At 28.3% G+C, this 21,447-nt stretch overlaps 3 protein-coding genes across 3 annotated transcripts; 2 read left to right on the top strand and 1 right to left on the bottom strand.

The window, feature by feature from the left end:
• Nucleotides 1-9,375: 9,375 nt before the first annotated feature.
• Nucleotides 9,376-17,315, bottom strand: LOC111032488 (sorting nexin-12). The gene is made up of 4 exons (XM_022312846.1): nucleotides 16,652-17,315; nucleotides 16,462-16,557; nucleotides 9,762-9,886; nucleotides 9,376-9,551 (listed from the first exon to the last, which is right to left on the bottom strand). The coding sequence occupies exons 1-4, from the start codon at nucleotides 16,811-16,813 to the stop codon at nucleotides 9,446-9,448; spliced, it is 489 nt and encodes a 162-aa protein (XP_022168538.1). The 5' UTR covers nucleotides 16,814-17,315; the 3' UTR covers nucleotides 9,376-9,445.
• On the top strand, nucleotides 10,643-13,331 carry LOC111032486 (anaphase-promoting complex subunit 5). Its single transcript, XM_022312844.1, has 2 exons — nucleotides 10,643-11,194; nucleotides 11,257-13,331. The coding sequence occupies exons 1-2, from the start codon at nucleotides 10,643-10,645 to the stop codon at nucleotides 12,985-12,987; spliced, it is 2,283 nt and encodes a 760-aa protein (XP_022168536.1). The 3' UTR covers nucleotides 12,988-13,331.
• Nucleotides 17,316-17,495: 180 nt separating the features above from the next.
• On the top strand, nucleotides 17,496-20,844 carry LOC111032487 (membrane-bound transcription factor site-2 protease). The gene is made up of 6 exons (XM_022312845.1): nucleotides 17,496-17,878; nucleotides 18,056-18,349; nucleotides 18,419-18,522; nucleotides 18,624-18,864; nucleotides 19,653-19,833; nucleotides 19,912-20,844. Exons 1-6 carry the CDS (start codon nucleotides 17,804-17,806, stop codon nucleotides 20,505-20,507), a joined length of 1,491 nt encoding a protein of 496 aa, XP_022168537.1. The 5' UTR covers nucleotides 17,496-17,803; the 3' UTR covers nucleotides 20,508-20,844.
• The last annotated feature ends 603 nt before the right edge of the window (nucleotides 20,845-21,447 follow it).

The following is a 21,447-nucleotide window of genomic DNA, read 5'->3' as shown; positions in this document are numbered from 1 at the left end:
TTAAAAGTTGAGGTGTAGTCAATTATTGGTACTCTTCGGTTGCAACTTGGTTATTACAGATACCAAAAAGTCATGTCCAGTCACAATGCGATTTGATCGACACGACATATACGACGTAGGCACGTAGCGTGAATCCCTTATAGTCATGCATATTGCAGACCAAGTTATAAATTCGTTTCATATGGCATATAATCAGATACATTAAATTGTATTTTGCATATTTAGAGGTTTTGAGGAATAAGTGAATATTTCAATGAAAACTGGGAGAAATAACAAAAAAAAAACAATAAAATGTTATATTTAAAAATTAAAAATATTCATAATCTAAATTCTAAATTTTTTTTCACATTTGCATAGTAATTTTTAAAAATGTATATCATTATATCATAATGTCAGGTTTTATTGATTTAAGGACATATTTCGATGTTTTTTCTGGCATATTTGCATGCATTTTTCAAGTTTTTATAAAGTCATAAACATCGTAACACTAGTTATAAATTTATAACAAAACATCCAAATTATGAATTTTTTCAAGGGAGGATGGTGTCTTAGATGGGGGAGGGGACGTATGTCAACTCGTAAATTCATGGTTTGGTGGCTATAGCTGGAAATATAACGGATGAGGGAATGTCCAAATACCATATTATTAACTGACAGTTAATTTGTAAATTACACCTCCATGGTAGGTTATCTCATCGGTTATTGCCTCTAACACAATAATATAATATCCATTACACTCAATTCTGTTATTTCGACCACCTCATAGCGGCCACAGGCCCCACAGTTCACAATGCCTTATATTATTTTGTGACAATTATATTGTCATCCAAAATATAAAATAGCACAAGAAGGCCTGCCCAATAAATATACTGATAAAGAATTATCTATGCAATTTTTATTTTCTTATTTTTTTTTTTGCTCGGGACTTCATATATCTGCAAAATCACGTATTAAATGAAAATATAAGTATGTAAAGTGAATATTACTAATATACGTAACAACTTTGTAGATTTATAGACTTTGACACTTTGTATGATAATATTATAATGATAATATACCTACCTACTTTAATATGACATATACACTATGTCACTATCTATAATGTCCTAATACCTAAACACCTACATATTATTATATAATAAGCTGTATTTTAGATTTAGAATGTATAGATTTTACAATCGCATGTGTTTTTTACTTTTTATGTCTGTCGACTGTTATCACTCATCACTTTTTGGGGTAGTAAATATGCGTTTATTTTCTGGTAGGTAAGTGAATTTAGTAGGTACTTTAAGCCATTTAAGGAGGGGGCGGGGGAAGAAAAAAAATTCCCTGTAGTTTTTAAAAGCGTAGGGACCGTTTGGTATAACTCAAAAAACTAAAAACCGTATACTTTAAATTGTTTATATGACTCTATATGACCATTTTCCACACATGATAAAATTTTCAAAATATTTTGACTCTTTTAAAGCTATTTAGAGGCATGAGAAATTACGGTTTTTTTTAAAAATTTTTTTCGATGAATAATTACTGGCTAGGTCAAAACATTTAATACAAGGTTCCTCGTAAGTTGTAATTAGTGAATCCAGTTAAAAAAGTTGAGCTTAAATTCACAGTAGTAAGTTTGTATGAACGTTTAAAGTTAGAATCTTGACAAAATTCATCAAAATCACGAAAATCTAAAAATAATTTTGCAGTTAAAAATGTATACAATTTTCTATTTTTATAGCTAGGTAATGATGGTTGAAAATTTAAAATTAGGTATCCAAAAAATCTAAAAACTGTATACACCGCCTTCTTTATAAATATTTTAATTTCATATTTGGATGGAATTTGATATTTAAACGAACAATAATAATTTTAGTTATTTTGCCGTAATTTAAAAATATTATTCATTGGTATTTGATACATTTAAATAAAAAAAATTTTTTACACATACAGGAATTCTCAAATGCTAAATTTTCTGCTACAAACATTAATTCAACCCACTGTATTATTATTATTAATATTTAACAGTAAAATAAATTACTTTACTACTAAGCAACACAATAATAAAATATACCTAGTAATATAGGCTGATAGACCGACTTTGCCCAGAATCGTTGTTCGTATATACAATGATTTTATTTCATTGAATTCAAATTTAACACATCCATTCCATAGCGACACGACAACTAATGTACAGCAGAGTTGAATAATACCTTCATTAATAATATCATAGATAATATATCTATATCATATATTGTGTATGACAAGGATAATCCGATTAAACTCTGTTATAATATAATTCATCATACATTATTGCATTGCATTTAATTTGATCTTATACATACATTAAGTTGAATTCGCAATTCTATATTGACTGTTATACACGGGTAATATAAGAACTGTTGGTAAATCGATAAACTTTTCTGCACAATTTAAAATAGAGAAAATAATATTATGTCAATAAAAAAAATTTACGCTAACCTATCACGCTAGTGGTCTGTACTGTCAACTTTTCAATGAGAATTTATCATGCCAAACACAAATGTATTTTCTTCAACCGTTATTGATTGTATTTCGTATTTTCGCGTACTTAGAAAAGTTTTAGCATAAAATTGGCTCTTTAAAAATAAAGAATAAAATAAACACTTATGCGTTTTCTATTTCATAATTATATAATATTTTATTGGCTTGCAAAGAATTTAATATTTCTGCTTAAAATCGTTCAGGTCATTTTTTTTAATGGATAACATATATAGTACGTTTTGCTAGAAAAGTAAAATAACAAAATATCTCAATGAACTGTATATCTTCTATAGTCTATAGGTATGTAAACATGTTGGAACTAATAATGAAAATAAATACATTTTTTTTTATGATTGTATATTATATCAAAGCTCATTTTAGTACATTACCTATGCATGGTGTCTCAACTAAAGGATACAAATTACAAAATAAAGACACAGCTAATTGCTATAATTTAACAAGTTATTCTTGTGATGTTAATTTTGACTGCCATATCGTGATTGTATTTACCTCTACCTATCAATTATAATGCAGTATACCTAGATATCGTTGTATTAAGATACACAATATGATTATTTGCAGATAAAATTTCAAAAAATACATATTTTAATTTTCAGTGAAGAAAAACATGTTATCTATAAATCATAAAGTTATAATTGCGTATTAAATTAAAGAACAAGTATGTATATTACTATATGTACATAGTTTCAATTATTAGAAGGCAATAAACATGGTAATTGTATTAAGGAGCAAAAAAAATATTTATTAGTAGATAGGTTAACCAGTATGTATTTAATAGACAATAATATCAACTGTCCAGTCGGCAGTATTACCATAGTATTAACATTTATGATTTATTTATATTTATATTTTTTTAAATTTTGATGGACGTACCTTTCTACCTATCTGTACGGTGCAGTAGGCCTGGACCTATGTACATAATATTACAATTTATTGGAAGTTCAATAACCAATAGTTAAACAAATACGCAAGAACCTACACAAAATATGCTATGCAATTAGGTACTGAAATGTCAATATTTCTACCCATTTATAAAGTCTTTAATTATGAGCATTTAAAAATTGTAATATTTTACATAGGTACCTATAGAATCTATAGTTATAACTTATAAGTTATACATTTATAATTCACTTTAATATCAATAAGATCCTACGGTCTACGAGGTGTCCTTGGTAATAAATTTACCGTTAAGTATAATTAATAATAGATTAATTCACTCAAATGGAAAACAACACAAGATTGGTTCTGCCGAACTTGAACGCAAATTTGTTAGACAGAGATAACATATTATGCAAGTGCCAAGTTGGACGTCATACATTTATTAAATATTACGTTTGTATTAATTGCATACATACATTATTGGAGCATGTGCAAGTACAAAATACGAGAACAATAATATATGCATGGTTTAGGTACAGAATAATTCCAAATTTGGTGAAGATCTAAATATTATTTAAGAACGACTATTTAGTGTACATGTCTCAGACATCACGAAGCCGTCTTCTCTGTATCCCAGTTTAAGATTCCAGGTACACTGGTACACGATGATCCGATTCACTGTTATTATTGACTATTGTTAATATCGCAATGTACCTACTGATAAACATAAACCTAATAGTTATTATTTGTTAGTTATGACTTGCGTTATTACTTACCTACTGGCCACCACCTACGAGACTGCGATGACTATTATGGAAATATATCATTTACTCGAAATAATGCATTTATAAGGCATTTTACATATTTAAATTATTTGACATAATGGTTTAATTCGTTTGGGTTTTATTGATGATTTCGAAGGCACAAAATGAGCTTGTTTTTAAAACAAATTCAGGTTTATAATATTATATCCGTTATTCCGTTAAATTATACTAGTATTTACTACTATACATTTTTACTTAATTTTGAAAATTTGATCGTATAATGTCCTTTACTATGGTTCCGTATAATGTTCCTAATAAATGTTTGCTAATCCAATTACAAATTATATTTGGTTAATTAACTAATATTATAGGAAATCAAAATCCAAAATGACCAAATACTCTCAATATGACCTTGATTATACATGCAATGTATTAATTTGTTTGTATTTAATTCGGGAATAATGTTTCAATAATCATCAATATCGTATTTTTGAAAAATCAGCAATATTGAATGTATAATATTTATTAATATATGCATTAATATATGCACGCGTCACTACAAGAATCAATTTTAACCTCTATGGTCTGTCCGTACCTAGTGTTTATTACCGTTTTTGTTACTCATTCAATCAAATTTAACATTTTCCATTATGATTTGCGTTTTTCGATTTTGTTGTTTTGGTTTGATGACCAAGCTTAAGGCCAAATTTCAATGTAAAAACTTGGGGTACTGAGATCCCCTTTTTTTTTTTTTTCATATTATCTTATGGTTGTAGATACCTGTATAATGAAAATTAAAATGTTAATTAATACGAACAAATTCGGGGGTGCTAACCCCCCCCCCCCCCCCTCAATTGCGCAAGAGGTAAACCTCTTAACTTATATTTCATATATTTACTATTTGGTTTACGGTGTTATGCGGTGTATATAATATCTAGGGCCCTAGACCAACAGACCAACAGCATAGGCGTAATTTAAGGGAAAGGGTGCACAGCACCCCCAAATTCGTTCATGTTAATTTACATTTTAATAATCTATAATATAATAATACCTACATATAGATTCTATATGTAGGTATCCATAACCATAAGATAATAATGAAAAAAAAAAAATGAACTTCAGCACCCCCAGTTTGGTCAATTGCGCCCCTGAATCCAACACCCGGATGTTGGCACTCTTTAAAATTCAATTATTATTATTTTTTAAATATGCCATCATCAACTTTATCAACTTTTTATTACCTATCATAGTTTTTTTTTAATATGAAAATAAGCGCTGATTTACTCCCGGATTAGTCTATTTGGGAGTTTTGCAAAATAAGTACTAACTTACGAACATTTTCATAAACTATAGCAATAACGAACGTAAATTCACAAGAATCAGCTCTTTCACCTTGATTCGTGTTCTTTGATATTTTAATTTTATAGCTCTCCTGAAAGATAGACCAAGGATCATTGGTGAATAGTTTTGGACAAATAATGATATATGCTCTGCACACTATTTATTTATGAATTTTAATGAATTTAAAAAACCGCGATTCTCGAACCCTGTCCTTGAACACGAATATGCGCAGTGAGTACTAAAATAAGCCTTTATGTCTTTAATGCACATTTGTATTTTTTTTTGGCTACAACTTGAAATAATACGTAAATATTAAATACATTTATACGTATTTAAGTTGTCGTTGTCACAACGAGTCTACTGGAATCAGCGTAGCAAACTTTTGTATCTATCGAGTAATATTTATTAGTTATAGCATATTAATTTGATTTAGAAAAGTATCTATTTTGAAATACGAAACTGGACGACTTTGGAGGAAAATAAAATCCGTGAAAGTTACAAGTAGATACACAAAATATTTAAGGCCAATGTCGTGTAGGCCAGTCATGGTTCCCAACCTTTTATGATTATGACCCTAACATTTTAAAATCAATTACTATGATTGCAAAATATAATTCTCATAATTTATTAACACTAAATCATGGTATAAAATAATAAACAATTTAAATTACACATACCTACAATTATTTCAAATATTCATAACAATTTCTTTCCTCAATAGTTTTTGTTATTCAATTAATTTAGGATATTTCTTTAAAGATGACAAAAATCGTGCTGAAATAAAATGTAAGCTATTAATTCACGACTAACTATAAAAACCTGGAGTAGGTGATGAATGATGATGCGACTTCAGCTTTCGGCATCATCTTAATCTAAAATATTTTTTTTTATATATATATATAATATATTTTGTATTTTTTTAATTATATTTTTAAACTACCTACCACAATACAACTCAATTCTAATCCTAAGCACTAAGGGATGCGGGTTTTTAGTAAAATTTAAACGAATAGGATATACTCACGGAAAGTATGGTTTATGCCTTTACGGATAACAATGGATTATGGTGCCGCGGGCACGTCGAGGCACCCCCGGACATTAAATCGACATGGTAGTATAATGCAGTATTTGGTAATATGGTACCTGTCTACCTACGCGAGCTACGGTGGTGGTATATCTGTAATTTAAATCCTCAAATTGTAATATTTTATGTTGCTTAGTTCACTATATTTTGTTTCTTTCGATTTACAAAAATCTTAAATCGTTAAAAACTTTAAAAAACGTTTTACAATTTACAATTTACAAATAATATTATCAAATAGGTACACGATATAGTACTTTATCATGATCAAATCGTTGAGTTATGAAAAAGATAAAAATATTCACAATATGGAGATAATTGGATGGTAATCAGATAACGACGTAAACTCAACCGCGGTAGTCGAGTTTCAAATGATAACCAAAATCTCAAAAGTTTAAATTATGTGTATGTTGATGTTTTGTCACTATTAAAAGCTACAAAAGTGCGGGAATTTACTTATATTTAAGATCCACAAGTTGCAACTATAGTCTTATAGTAAGTACTTCGGTACTTTGAGTAGTTATTAAGCTCTGACACTGCCGTCGTGTTATCTTTGTTTAATTCACATGCAATCCTAATTTTTTCAGAATAAAAACACTTTTATCGAATGTTACATTCGCCTAATTGTAACCATTTGTCGTCTTTAAGGACGAATTAAAAAAAAAGGACTAATTAAAGAAACAAATGTTTCATCTTATCATAATGAATTTATATTTCACCCGGTTATAAGATTCGGTTTTTTTATAGTTATGGTCATTCAGAGAAGTGTTTATTTTTTAACCGGTAATGCACGATTGAGCATTAAATATTTTATTTATATTTACGTTGCTGAAATTTTGTTATTTATTATTTTCACGTATTATTACAAAAATTATTTTGAATTACTTTTATTCACCTCACCCTCATGTCCATGCAGTCGTTAGGGTATTGATCGAAACACAATCAGAAACTCTGACTAGGATCAAATCATTCTAACATAAGCACATAAATTAATAACATCCTCTATAGAAATTTAAAAAAATAGAATTTAATATTCAAGCTTTCAACCAATATTTAAGTCTTAAGAATACGGATCTCTATTTATATATTTGAGCCAGCTTGGAAATTGCACATCAATTTAATTTAATTCATTGTTATACATTTCAACTTCATGGTAGACAGTAACCAGAAAATATGAATATTTTATTATTATTATTATCAAACAGATCTATATAATATCACATAATATTAACTTGTGACTATATTATTGACTATGCAATATTTTTTTGAATTATTATAATTATTTAAATAAATATTTTTGTATAATACATTAATACAGTTCAAAATTGAAAATGGCAACCTTGCAGTTTTTTATGCTCAATCATGGGTGGATTTTGTTTTGTATTTCGGTTTCTTTTGATAAGCCGAAAATTTTGCTCAATCGTGTCTCAGCCTTTTGAACGGTGATACTGTATTCAGATTCTGTTTTCGATTTTTTTTAGAAAAGTAATGGCTATTTTTGCCAAATGTAATCATCGATAGCGACGATTGCTTGTGTTTAAAGCTATAGGTAGATATTATACATTATTCTTCAAAATACGGTTAGCTAGTTAATGTGTATACAATTTTCGTTATTATTTGTAAATGAAAATAATGCAAGGAATTCACATATTTCGTATACATACTATTCGCTGTTTCAAGTATAAAATATTTGTACATTTTCTTATTGTAATATTATTCAATTACCTGAAATACTAAATAATAATAACAAGCTGTTCGGTAACAAAAGAACAAATTTATTGTGCTGGAGGACGAGGTAAACATGTACACAACCGACACAGGGGATGAGGGTATCAAGTACCACCTTTTAAAAAATCTGTGCAAGCCACTAAACTGATGTTATCGCAGAAACAATTTCGAGCTGGTTCCGGGCAAAGCGTCGTAGATACCGAAATAATAAGAGGCACTCTATGTGTTCCAAGTAACACTAGATATGAAATATATAAAAAGTAAATAATTAAACTGTGTTAACACTATCTGTAAATTGGAAAGTATAATCGTTTGTGATAGCCTTGTTCAGAGGGTTTGACGAGCTTAATATCTACAAACAGATGGCTTTGTAGGCGTTTACTGCATCAATATATTTTTTTAAATAATTTTTGATTGTTATTGAACACAACATTGGCTGTTTTGTTTGCGATTGATTACATTTTTTTACAATCAACACTATAAATTGTTATGTAATATTGAACAACTTTAGAGCTCAAGTAAAATAAAAGTTGTCAATTTTGTTTATAATAATTTGCATAAAATCCGAAGGGTGGATTGACCTACATTTATTATGGTTAGAATCAGATATAGATACATTTAAAATTATTATAGACGTGGGTAAAGAAAATGTTAAAAAAATAATACAAAAACATTAATATCAAAAATATTTTATATAATATAAATGATTTATTTATTTTTTTATAATTTATTAAATACAATAATAATATTATATGTTATATATATATCCTTTCATAATTAAATTTATTAGGTATGTTTCTAAACTTATATTAAAATATATTAATAACCAATAAACAATAGACATACCAGTAATTCAGATACTAAAATAACATAATTCCATTTAGGGATGTTGTAACATAGTTCTAAAATAAACGTTTGAGTACAATGAGATTTTTTAAATAAAAATAAAATATAAATGACAATAAAGATTATTAAAAAATATTAATAATTGCTAATAAAAAAAGATATCTATTTTAGGGTATTGTCGGGACAAACAAACGATCTGAAAATTGTGTAGAATTCATTGGCGAAATACAAATAACATTTAGAGGCATAATCGGTGGAGATGATGACTAACCCTAATTTAAGTATTTCTGATTTTACCCGGCACATAACTTTTATCAATAACTGGTTCTTGTAGGAATATGTGTAGACATCTTTCATTTTGTGCCAATGGATGACCAGCAATTCTAAAGTCAAGAATACAAAAAATATGCAATTAATGATGGATAACATTATACCTATTAATAAATAATAATAATTTAAAACATTATATTTCATTATAATTTTGAAATACAATAAATTATGTTTTTTTTTAATTTATCAATTGTACATTTCAATTGAAGCTATGGTTTTATTACTCCTATTTAATAATAATAAATAAATATGTAAAAATATACTTGTTTATAAAAACTTCAAGGCCTTTTCGCCGTTCTTCGATAAATTCTTCTTCAAATATACCATCATCATTTCGGAACGGCATTTGTCTTTTCCATGCCTTACCAGGTAAAGGAGGTACAACAATCTGAAAAACACATTTTGATTAATATGAAAACGCAATCAATAAAGTATAAATAGGATTCACTAACATAAATGGGCTAGTCTGAATCATTTAAAAGAGAATTATAAACTAGTTGTGTACCATTAAAAAAAACAACATTCTTTTGAACTAATTAAGTTTTATACTATATTATTTATTTTAAACCAAGTATACTTAATTTTAAACATAATGTAATAAAATAATAGTGGAAAATTATAATCTTCGGTTTTTAAATAATTGTATTGTTTTAAAATATATTTCTCGTAAGATAAAAAAAAATAAAGATTTATCATATTCCCGCTCAAGATTTAAAATATAATATTACAATCTCATTGGATTGTCAGTGTTACCACAACGCTGGTATAAATAACATGAACACATTGTTTTTTTTTGTTATTATGATTACGCTCAAACCCATTGACGATAACAAAAAAGTCAGTATTCGATATTCGGCACTGTCTTTTCACTCAGTGATTGTTCTATTCTGTGCTCAGTGTACGACTTGTCTGAATTCGCTACTCAGTATTTAACTTATAAGTATTAAGTTTAAGTCGTTATCTATTCAAATTGTAATTTGTATGTTTAGTTTAGTTAAATTTACTGTTGTAATTTTAGTTAATATTCACGAGTTTTAAAGTATAAAAGTATTTACGTAGTATATAAATATTTTAAAGTAAAAAACAAGTGTCATGTAGCCAACAAGTGACTCATTTCCATTTTTTTATAACGGAAATAAAAAAAATGTCAACTCTAGATTTTACTGCTGTACCAAACACATCGGCAAATGAGATTCAAGAAAACGTTACTACACATAATGTTCTTGTTCTAACAATAATAACTCATTACATAAGAGACTATGCAAAGAGATTTCCAAAATCTACTGACAAGCCATTAGATGGTGTACAAACCTCAAAGTTTCATCGTACATTTAGTATGCTTGCATTACACTTAATTCAATGTCCTGATCTTACATTTGGTGAATTAATCAATTTAATATCATGCGGAAAATACCAACTACCTCAAACCTTCATTCAAACATTTCACTTGGAAGTATATCATACGATTAATACTAATTTAAATATTATAGCAGATATGTTCAAAAATTTAGATGGTACATTTTTGGACACTGGATTGCCAAAAGTACATCAATTGAAAATTGTTAATGGCAGTAGTCCTGTTGGCATATTTATAAGACGTATAATGTTATTTTTCAATAAAATGCAGTTTTTACAAACTGAAGCTGTTATAAAGGAAGTAAAAACTCATTGCAGTACAATATTGAACAAAATTCCGGTAAGGATTATGGCAAACTAGATTTTGTTTAATGACATTTATATGATAAAATAATTTTTCAGGGACTCAAAACCAAAAAAGTAGGAGCAAATGACAAAGAAGAACTCAGTCCAGAAGCTGTAGAAATGATAAAAATAACTAAGACAATCAATGATATTATTGAAATGATTAACATAAATTATCAGGCAAGTTATAATCAAAATAGTAAGTACAACAAGGCTCGTTCTTGGTCCCCTCGACAAGTAGAATTGTTTATTGCACAACAAGTTAAACTATTGAAAATTAATGAATCTGTTGCCCTTGATCCTCCAACTCTACATCAAAAACTTAAAGACATTCTGCGAGCCAATCCCGACCATTTTGACGTACATTACTTAAACTATCTAAATTGCTTGAGGGTGAAAGAATATTGTGGTGCAGTTAGTAGTGTACAACACTATTTCAGTCGTCAAACTTTTAGGGTTATAAATGTAGATGAAAAAAGTAGAGGTTATCAATATACATCTCTAAATATGGCCATATTGAATGCATTTTTTAATCACAACGAAGAAGCTATAAGTTATTTAAAAGAAAGTATAGCAGTAGCTCATCAAGTAAATGATCATGTTTGCTTACAGCATGCACTCATGTGGATGTACACATTGAGTAAAAAGAACAAGTCAACTATGTTGAGATGTTCTGTAACTAGAAGCAAAGAATTACAACTGCATCAGATCACTTCATTTAGCTTACAATCTATGGCTCAATATTTAGTCGAAAACTCTGAAAATCCAGCAATAGTCTTTGAAATCTTAAAGAAAAGCGAAATATATAATTATTTCAATGGTTTGACTGATCTGCGTATGACAAATAATGTTCAAAAAGCAGCGATTTGGAATACATATGGTTATCAACGTATATCAACTATACATTCTTTATTAGTCTTAGAACACGATCAATGTAACAAAGATGTTTACAATATAGAGAGTAAATGTATAGCTATGTGCAATATCATTAATGATTTGATTGCTCATGGTGATTATTATCTTGCCCCCATATTAATTAATGAAGTTTCCCACATTTTTCCATACACACATAGTAAATTCTGGATAATGGCTGAACAGTATTTAAATTTCACATTAGCTATGAATAAGGAAGAATGGCCTAAAGCAGAATTAGCAGCTAAACAAATGGCTTCTGTTAATGTAACAGAAAGTGCATTACGATTAGGAGAGATGTATTTGAAAAAAGAAGACTTTGTTGCTGCTACTAATATTGTAAAAGAGTTAATGGAGAATAATGAGGAAAACACCGTACTAACTAGATTGCGGGCATACTTAATTGTTGCCAAAGCAAATGAAAGTGCAGCACTAAATTTACTTATGGATGCAAAATTGATAGCTATTGAATATCATTTGATGTATATGACTGCAATTATAAATGTTGAGATAGCAATCGTTTTGATGAAATATGATTTTCCGCATAAAGCATTAAGATTATTACAAGAAACAAAACAACACATTTATTGTGGCATAAACGTTTATGATAAGGCATACACAGATTTACAAATTATTAAAGCAAAGATGATGGTTAACATAGTTGACGAGTTTGATCACAGTCGAGAGTTTTTGAACAAAATGTATGATAAATTAAATAAGATTGCAGAGAAATTTCGATCAATAGAAGCAATAACAGAGTTAAAAGAAGTAATATATTTACAAGCACTAATAGCAGACGAATTGGATATGAAACAAAACCGAAACAAGCATGCAATGGAATTCAGACACTTAGAAGAATACAAAGTTCAACAGTAATGAACGTTACAATACAAAATAATTAAACATATTCATATACTGTATTTGTGCTTAATTACGATATTGTATTGAATTGGTAATAATATAATAAATTGTAAGTTGTAACGAAGAAATGTGCTTTTTGTTCTTTCACACTAAAACTAAATAAAATAATTGTATTTGTCTATAATTATTTTTGTACACAAGTATTCACATATATCTCGACTTTTTAATACTATGTAGATAACTAAACAAAAGTAAAATAGATTGTTCAGTTCTTAAAGGAAGCAGAAAAAATTTATTATTATATGAGAAATTTGCACGTTTCTTAAGTGTTAATAATAAATGGTTCTATCTAGGGACTGGATTAAAATGCTCTGAATTTAAAAAAAAATTTTTTTCAAGTGCTTGCCCAGTTCTTGTGTGAGCCACTTAATACATTTAAAAACTAGAAATATACATTTTTTCCTTTTAGAAGGAAATCAAAATACATTTTATAAAACACTATGAAGTACCTACGTAAAAGAAAAATACAAAATAAGTTTCATTTTTACTTTCTTGATTTTGAAGAAGTAAGTATGGCAATTGAAATGAAAAGTCTAAATTTTGAAAACTTCAAGAATTTGTGTTCAATAGGAAAATAATAAAAATGTAACCGTAAATAATGAGCAGGTAGGGTAAGCAATTAAGCTAATTTTAATATAAAATATTAATATGAGAGATCCGATATTACACCCAAGGGGCATAACAATTTGAATCCACATAAACCGTCCAAAATGCCTAATTTTCTCCTATACTACGATTGCTAGAAAGTTGGTTGATAGCTCATTAAAAAGAGTTATTTTTGCTAGATTTTCATTTAGCGGAGTAGATCTCCAAATTTGGAGAACTGATTTTGTTGTTTGGGATCTAGATAAATTCAAATTGGTTAGGAGAAGTGCTGTAAAGACTTTCAGAAATTTATGTTCAATTATTAATTCACTACAAAGCTTTAAAGCTGAAGAACACCAAAAAATGGCCAATTTTAATAATAAGTTTTAATAAATAAAACAATCAAAACAACTTTAATGCCTCTACGATTTAAACCAATTATAATCAACCTACTACATTCTAATATCTTCTCAATAAATTAATTTGCAATTAATAATTTCTTCAAAGTACAAATTTTGTTTAATCATAATGTAATTAAATACAAACAGTTAATACATTTCTAAAAATCAAGAAAGTTTTCATGCCAATGACTTTGCAAGCGTTCTTTTTGTTCTACTTGAGTTACTTCCCTGCTATTTGAAAAGAATTTTGGGCTTGGAATGTATTTTTTGAAGACATTCAGAAAAAATATAAATCATTTAAATCTGCTCCTTGTTTATATCATTATTAATAAAAAACGAGTACGTGGGTAATGCTCTGCTGTACATAGGTGTCTAGGGTCACTGTAATAAGTGTGTTAATTTGAATTCATGAATATAAAATCATAGTATATAAATAACGATTCTGAACGAGGACCGTTGGTTGGCCTATAATAATGCTAAGTAGGTCTATTTTAGTTTATCATATTATTGTGATTTAAGTTTATTTTACTACATTATAGATATTATAGTATTATAGAAGGTAAAACTTTGTGCGAAAAAATTGCATTTGAAAATATCATTGTGTGTATAAAATATAATAACATACCTACTCTAAAAGTTCCAAGTACCCATGAATTATATTTTTTAACTACAACAAAATAACAAAAATCCTTATTCTATGTTTAAATATATGTTTTCCAAATTTGAAATTAAAATCACAAAAAAACGGTTAATACATTTGTTGGTTACAGAATTAACTACTTACGTGCAACCTTGTTTTAAATTTTCAATTCTTTGCTATAAAAGTTTAACATTTTATCAATTTTTAACTACAAAATAATTTGTACATTTTGAATTTGATAAATGTTGTCAAAATTTGAATTTTAAATGCTTATAAAAAAAAATAGTGTCCATCTATTTTTAACATTTTGTAGAAAAAATGATTTAAAAATACAGAAAATTGAAAATTTCCATATTTGAACACAGTGTATGGGAAATTAGTTATAAATATAAATTAGAGAAATTGCATGCATCAATCGAATTTTTTTTTGATTTACACCGAAAACCAATTTCAATTTGGAGTAAAAGTTCCCATTTTTTCTGGCGCTTTTTAAAACATCAGGGAATTTTAAATGTAGACCTCCTAAATGCACTAACTAGATTTACTTTCCTACCAGAAAGACATTGAAGTTGAAAATGGACGAGGTACATGCAAAAGAAAATCTATATATTCATCAACTTAGAATCTAAAATATGCAGTACCTACCTATTATAGGATATATTGAGTGTGTGGCTAATTGAAAAATTATTGTTGATTTAATGTATTTTTTTAAATTATTATTTATTTATTTACTACACATTATTGTTAAGCCATGATGGTAAAAATGCTGGAGCTTAAACAAAATATTCATGATTATATTTTTCCACTAAATAGGTTTGAGTATAAATATTTTCTTATAAAAAGTATAAAAAAACAGACAGGAAAATATGAATTTTAAATTATATTTTTCCTTTCATTGTATACTTATGTACCAACGTAAATAAAGCTATACTCGTCAAATAATTTTCAAATTATAAGTTATTTTAAAGCAGTTACCCAATATTAATAATTTGATATTATTTTTAGAATCTAAGAAAATTGATGATTTAAAGCGAGATTTAAAGTATTTAAACAGTCTTCAACTTACACACTAACCACTAACTACACCTGTAAATTGCTTATGTATCCCTTTAGATATCCAATTACATTTGAAAGCATAATTAAGATTATAATATTTTTATGATTTAAATTTTACTCATAAAATTAAAATTTAGTGTTTGCATCTATTACAAATGATTATTGTACAGGTATTTATAATGAAAAATAGACAAATTTAAAACATAATAACTTACTACACTATAAATACTAATACTAAAACTGAATTCTACAGTTATTTGACAGTTGAAATTTGCAAGAATAACAAAACAAATACTAGGGAACTAAAAAATTATTAAGAGCATTATTAAAATTTATTGTAATAGGCTATAGAGTAAACTAGAAATTAAGGTTTAAAGACTAACTAGTTATGAGTGACATAATGAATAAATTATTTCTTTTCAGTAAACTGTATTTATTCTTTAAAAATAAAAAAACTTTAAAACTTTTAGAGATAAATCATTTTTTTTAAATTCCAAAATTTGTTTCACATACCAATTAACAGTTTATTATAATATTGACTTCAATTTGTTTTAATTCATCAAGCACTTTCATTTATAAGAAAAGCATGTCATTACGACAAATATTATAACAATTATTAATAACTTAGGTATTAGTTATAAGTTATAACTCATAAGTCATAACATGGCCACAAAGGTTTATCCATAATATATGATGTTAAATTGACATTAGAATAAGTAATTATTATAAGTAGAAAGTACACATTACCTTACTGTCTCGTTCTAGTTCATTGCGCAACCATTCAAAATCACTGTAACGTCTACGGACACTGGATTCTTTGACCTTAAACACTGGTAGGTTTGTCTAAAAACAATCAAACGATAGTCACATTTGTGACATCAGAAAATAAGTTCTACCTAACACAATGATTATAAGTACTTATTACAAGACAACTTACTCGCATTCGAACTTCATAATCAGTATAACGTTTTTTGGCCACACCGTGCGTTATCGGGTTCAATATATCAATTTCCAAAAAATTGGCAGGAGCCGCATACGCATCGTCCAATGTTTGCTTCTTGACATTCAACCGTCTGGTAGCCTCGGCTGTGTCAACCATAATTTTTATCTATGTTATAGGTATCTTATGGCAGTCCCTTACTCGGCACTCGGCAGTACAGCCGAGCGTTTCGCCGCGATTTTACTCGCGAGATGAGCGAAAATTTTTTTTTTGTTCAAGCGTTAGAGGAGTATCTAGGCGTCCTTGGTACCGGTACACCAGAGCAAGAGCAGAAATCGATGACGTAACGACAAGTCGACAAAAACCGGCAGACTTGAACGAATAAAAAAAAAACCAGAAATGGAAAAAAACGATCGCACAATAATTGGTATTTCCTGTTGATCAGAAGAATTCTTGTCGATGATCTACGACGTGATAACGCAACAATTGAATTACAATATTAATATATTATAAATACAACAACCACACACGATATAATTCGTAGCAATAATAATAATAAACCAAATTTCGTTTAGTCGGGAATCGAAACAATTGAGCCGTCGTATGTCGATGATAATGGGTAGGATCGAATAATACGACTAGAAACTAAATAATATCCGAGAATTTATTCTCAAACACGACCACTGACCACTCTCGCGGAAGTCGGGAAATGATCGACGGACGAGATAACGACGGAATTACACGCATGGCCAGGCTAGCCAACCGTCTAGACACGTCGGGTCGAGCTGATAATGGATTGACGGGCGTTGATAACATTGAGAGCGCGCGCGCGACACGGCAGCTGCTGCCGATAAATTATTTACCGAACCAAACAAGATGTAACAACTAACAAAAATTCATTACGATTTTCTACTTTTTGATTTTTATTAATTATTATTATTTATTATTCGGATTAACATATTAGCTTTCGTTTGCTAATCGTTTCTCAAGGTTTTCAGACGACGTTCATGGTTCATCATTGAAATCTACCGACCGACCATGGACCGATGGCACTTACTTAACTTTCCGTTGCTTTATTGATATCTCCTTTACTAAAATATTCTAAATTAGGCAACCCTTGCTAGGACGTTGTTTGGCTGGACGATTACCATGGACTTTTTCGCGCTAATAACTATCGTCGTTACTTTCTATGTCGCTCTTCTGTTTTTGGACTTCACGTTCAAGGTGGGTGAAGGATAGTTATAACTCATAATTTTGATGTTCTATTGATAATCTGATTGCCAATTTCTCTAGTAGATCTCGAGGCAAGAGATTGGTTAATTGGTTTGATGACCCTTAGCGACAGAACGTCTGAAACAGACATTTTTATCACTTTATATGTTTTTGCATTTTTTATTTTAGTCCTGTTCACACTATCCATATTTGATGTTAATGCAAAAGACAGGATTAAGTGTTGGCCCTTTTCAATTACGATGGTACACAACGTCGTTGAATCGTCTAATATTGAAAATGTCGTTTTGGCATCCAAAATTCCAAACCAATTGGTTCACTTTTGGGTCTTGGATTACTATTTGTCTGATTATACCATCTATATGTCTGGTTATTGTATCTTCTGCCCAATTGTGTAAAAAAATATTCACTGAACCTACTAGTGAACCATCTAGTAACCAGCAAGATACATTTCTTGAACCAATAGTAAGTGAAATTTCCATTAAAATTCATTATTTTACATAAAATTTTTCTGAACTATGCGTGGATTTTTAGGTACCTGGGATCAATTTACCAATTTCAGACTTAGGCTATTATGTATTTGCTCTAATTTTTTCCACGGTTTTTCACGAACTAGGACATGCATTAGCAGCAATCAGGTATTTATTTTTTTATCATATTAGTTATTACGTATTATTCATATTGTGCGAGTATAATGTCCTTTAAACACATATTAAATGTGAGTTTTTATTGTAAACAGGGAAGACATGCATGTGGAAGGTGTTGGTTTAATGTTCATTTTGATTTTACCTGTGGCTTATGTCCATTTGGATGACATTACTTCCTTGCCAAGTAGCAAACAGCTTCGAGTGATGTCGGCAGGCGTGTGGCATAACATAGTTCAAGCTCTAATGGCTTATCTTGTTTTATGGCTCTTGCCATATATGTTGTTTCCATTTTTCACAGTTGGGCATGGTGTCATGACCACCCAAATAAATCAGGTAATTAACAATAAAACAAATATTTTACTTTTGGTTTTTTTAAATAATAATAATACTATGTACTGTATACATTCTCATTAAGAGGATGCTACCCATGCATTTGTAGTCTCTGTCTTTTACATGTATAACATATAACATTTTTATTCACTAGTTTCAATAGTGTGCTGTTAATTTTGATATTAGGATGAAGTGACCTATTATCAAATTTTTAGGTTAGAACATCATCTATCGTTGGTGGATTTTTGAATATTTTAATTTTCAAGCAAGATGTGAGCATTTTTGATGTGTGTTATTACACATACTCGTATCTTGCTTGAAAATGAAAATATTGAAAATCCGCCGACGCTTAAGCATAGTTAATATTCTTACCTAAAAATTTGATAATAGGTCACTTCATCCTAATATTAAAACTAACAGCACACTATTGAAACTAGTGAACAAAAATGTTCTATGTCATAAGTTTGTGAGACGGAGACAACAAACGCGTGGCATCCTCTTAAGGAAATTCCACACATGTTTTGAATTATATTATCTTTTATATATGTCACAACACATACATAGTAACAACTAAAGATATTTTATTATTCATTTTAAGATTACCTATTTGATTTTGTGTGATAGTGTGTTACCATGTAACATAATATTATATGAAAAACATCTATTTTGTAGTGCCCTACGACCTAATAGTTTAATTTTAAAAGTTTTTTATAAAACAATTAAAAATTATTATTATTTATATAATAATGTAATAATATAGTAATAAATTAATTGTATTTGGTTGTTTTAAGAGATCGGGTGTTAATGGCCAAGGAGGACTAGTAACTGGTGATATTATTACAAAATTGGGAAACTGTGATGTGCACGATTTTAATTCATGGATAGATTGTTTAAACCGTACTAAGACAAGTGTAGATTCTGGATTTTGTTTATCACCAGAATTTGTTCAACATCATGACGAAACAAAACCAGGTAAATATAAAATTATGTTTTTCAAAATATTTTATATTAATCAATATTTACTAATTCAAAGATTAATAATTATTTTAGTGCATTATGTAGATGAATATATAATAAACTGTTGTGATCCAAACTCAAAGACCAATTTGTGTTTCGAGTACATTGAATCGCTGTCCAATCCTCAAGAACTACCAAATCATTCCTGCTTAAATGTTAGAAAAGTTATAGAAAGGTCAACATCACCCTGTGATGCTGATAATCAGTGTTCATCAGCCCATTGTTATTACCCCGCAATTCGTAAGAATCATAAACTTGTGGTTATTAAACGTCAAAAGAAAAACGAAGTCTTATTTCTTGGACAGCCTACAGAATTGCAATACATATCTGTTACGCAATATGTACCTAAGACTGATTATCTATCAAATAGTATACCTGAATCTATTGAAAAATTTTGTATGTACCTAATAATGTTTGCAGGAGGCTTAGCCGTCATAAACGTAATACCATGTTTTTATTTTGATGGAGAAAAAATATCAAGGGTATTAGTGAATACAATGCTGAAGGAACACGTTGAACATTTGAGTGTTCGATTAGCAATTTCTATTTGTTTAACAATTTTTGGTTCTTTAATATTGATTATTTATATGATATTAGGGTTTTGGTCTCTGATAAAAATTATAAACTAAAAATGTATCATTTACCTAAAAATATAAATGGTTCCTACTTTCTACTAACGGTTAGAGGGCAACATTATGATTCATACCAAATTCCAAAAATGTATTTATTTTTATTACTTTCCAAAATACGTTTGTACTGAAGTTGATAAGACATGAGTAATTTTTATATTTATATTATGTAACTATAAACTAATTCTTATAGTTGAGTTCTTTTATATAATAATGTAATCTTAAGAAAGTGCCTAATCTATATTTCATAAAGAATCAATATTATATGATACATAATATTAATGAAAAATATTTTTAATTTAAATTTCATAATTTATTATTATTTAATTATTTTATTTGTTTAATGACTGAAAACATGTATTTATTATTATAGAATATTATAATCTTTTGAATTAGATACATTTTTAATAATAAGAAAAAAAATATAAGTTGTTGATCTTAATTTTTGTAATTGTTATGTTTAGATACCAAATGCCCAAATATATTTGTGTAATAGTCACCCTAGTCTTATTTTATTTATTATGTAAATATTAAATATCAAACATTACCAATATATATATATATATTATTAGATACTATTATGGAATAATATATTTGTGGAATTTTATTCCTATAAAATATATAATTAGTAATTTTGTCCATATATAGCAAACAAGTTTAATTTATATCAGACTTTACCAAATAACTTAAATTGTATTAATTATATTAATCACTTGAATTTATTATAGCTATTTTATTTTCTGTTATGGCTGTTCTTGTAATTATTCTTCAATAAAATTGTATGTTTCATTTTTACACTGTCTTTTTTTATTCTGAAAGTGTATACCTAAGTCACTTTACTCTTGAACAACTGACCACTTTAACGAGTACATGATTTAGTTGTAGATACTTAAAAGTTAAAGTCGTTTTGATTTCACAACGGGAGCCTGTACGGGAGAAC

This window comes from Myzus persicae, unplaced genomic scaffold (genome assembly GCF_001856785.1).
Source record: "Myzus persicae strain clone G006 unplaced genomic scaffold, MPER_G0061.0, whole genome shotgun sequence".
NCBI classification, from domain to species: domain Eukaryota; kingdom Metazoa; phylum Arthropoda; class Insecta; order Hemiptera; family Aphididae; genus Myzus; species Myzus persicae.
This window is presented reverse-complemented; position numbering and strand designations above follow the sequence as displayed.

Coding starts and splice junctions, on each gene's coding strand:
- LOC111032486 (XM_022312844.1), top strand. CDS start 10,643: ATGTCAACTCTAGATTTTACTGCTGTACCAAACACATCGGCAAATGAG. Junction 11,195..11,256: donor CAATATTGAACAAAATTCCG/GTAAGGATTATG, acceptor ATAATTTTTCAG/GGACTCAAAACCAAAAAAGT.
- LOC111032488 (XM_022312846.1), bottom strand. CDS start 16,813: ATGGTTGACACAGCCGAGGCTACCAGACGGTTGAATGTCAAGAAGCAA. Junction 16,558..16,651: donor ATTATGAAGTTCGAATGCGA/GTAAGTTGTCTT, acceptor GATTGTTTTTAG/ACAAACCTACCAGTGTTTAA. Junction 9,552..9,761: donor CTTGAAGTTTTTATAAACAA/GTATATTTTTAC, acceptor TCTTGACTTTAG/AATTGCTGGTCATCCATTGG.
- LOC111032487 (XM_022312845.1), top strand. CDS start 17,804: ATGGACTTTTTCGCGCTAATAACTATCGTCGTTACTTTCTATGTCGCT. Junction 18,523..18,623: donor CATGCATTAGCAGCAATCAG/GTATTTATTTTT, acceptor TATTGTAAACAG/GGAAGACATGCATGTGGAAG. Junction 18,865..19,652: donor TGACCACCCAAATAAATCAG/GTAATTAACAAT, acceptor GGTTGTTTTAAG/AGATCGGGTGTTAATGGCCA.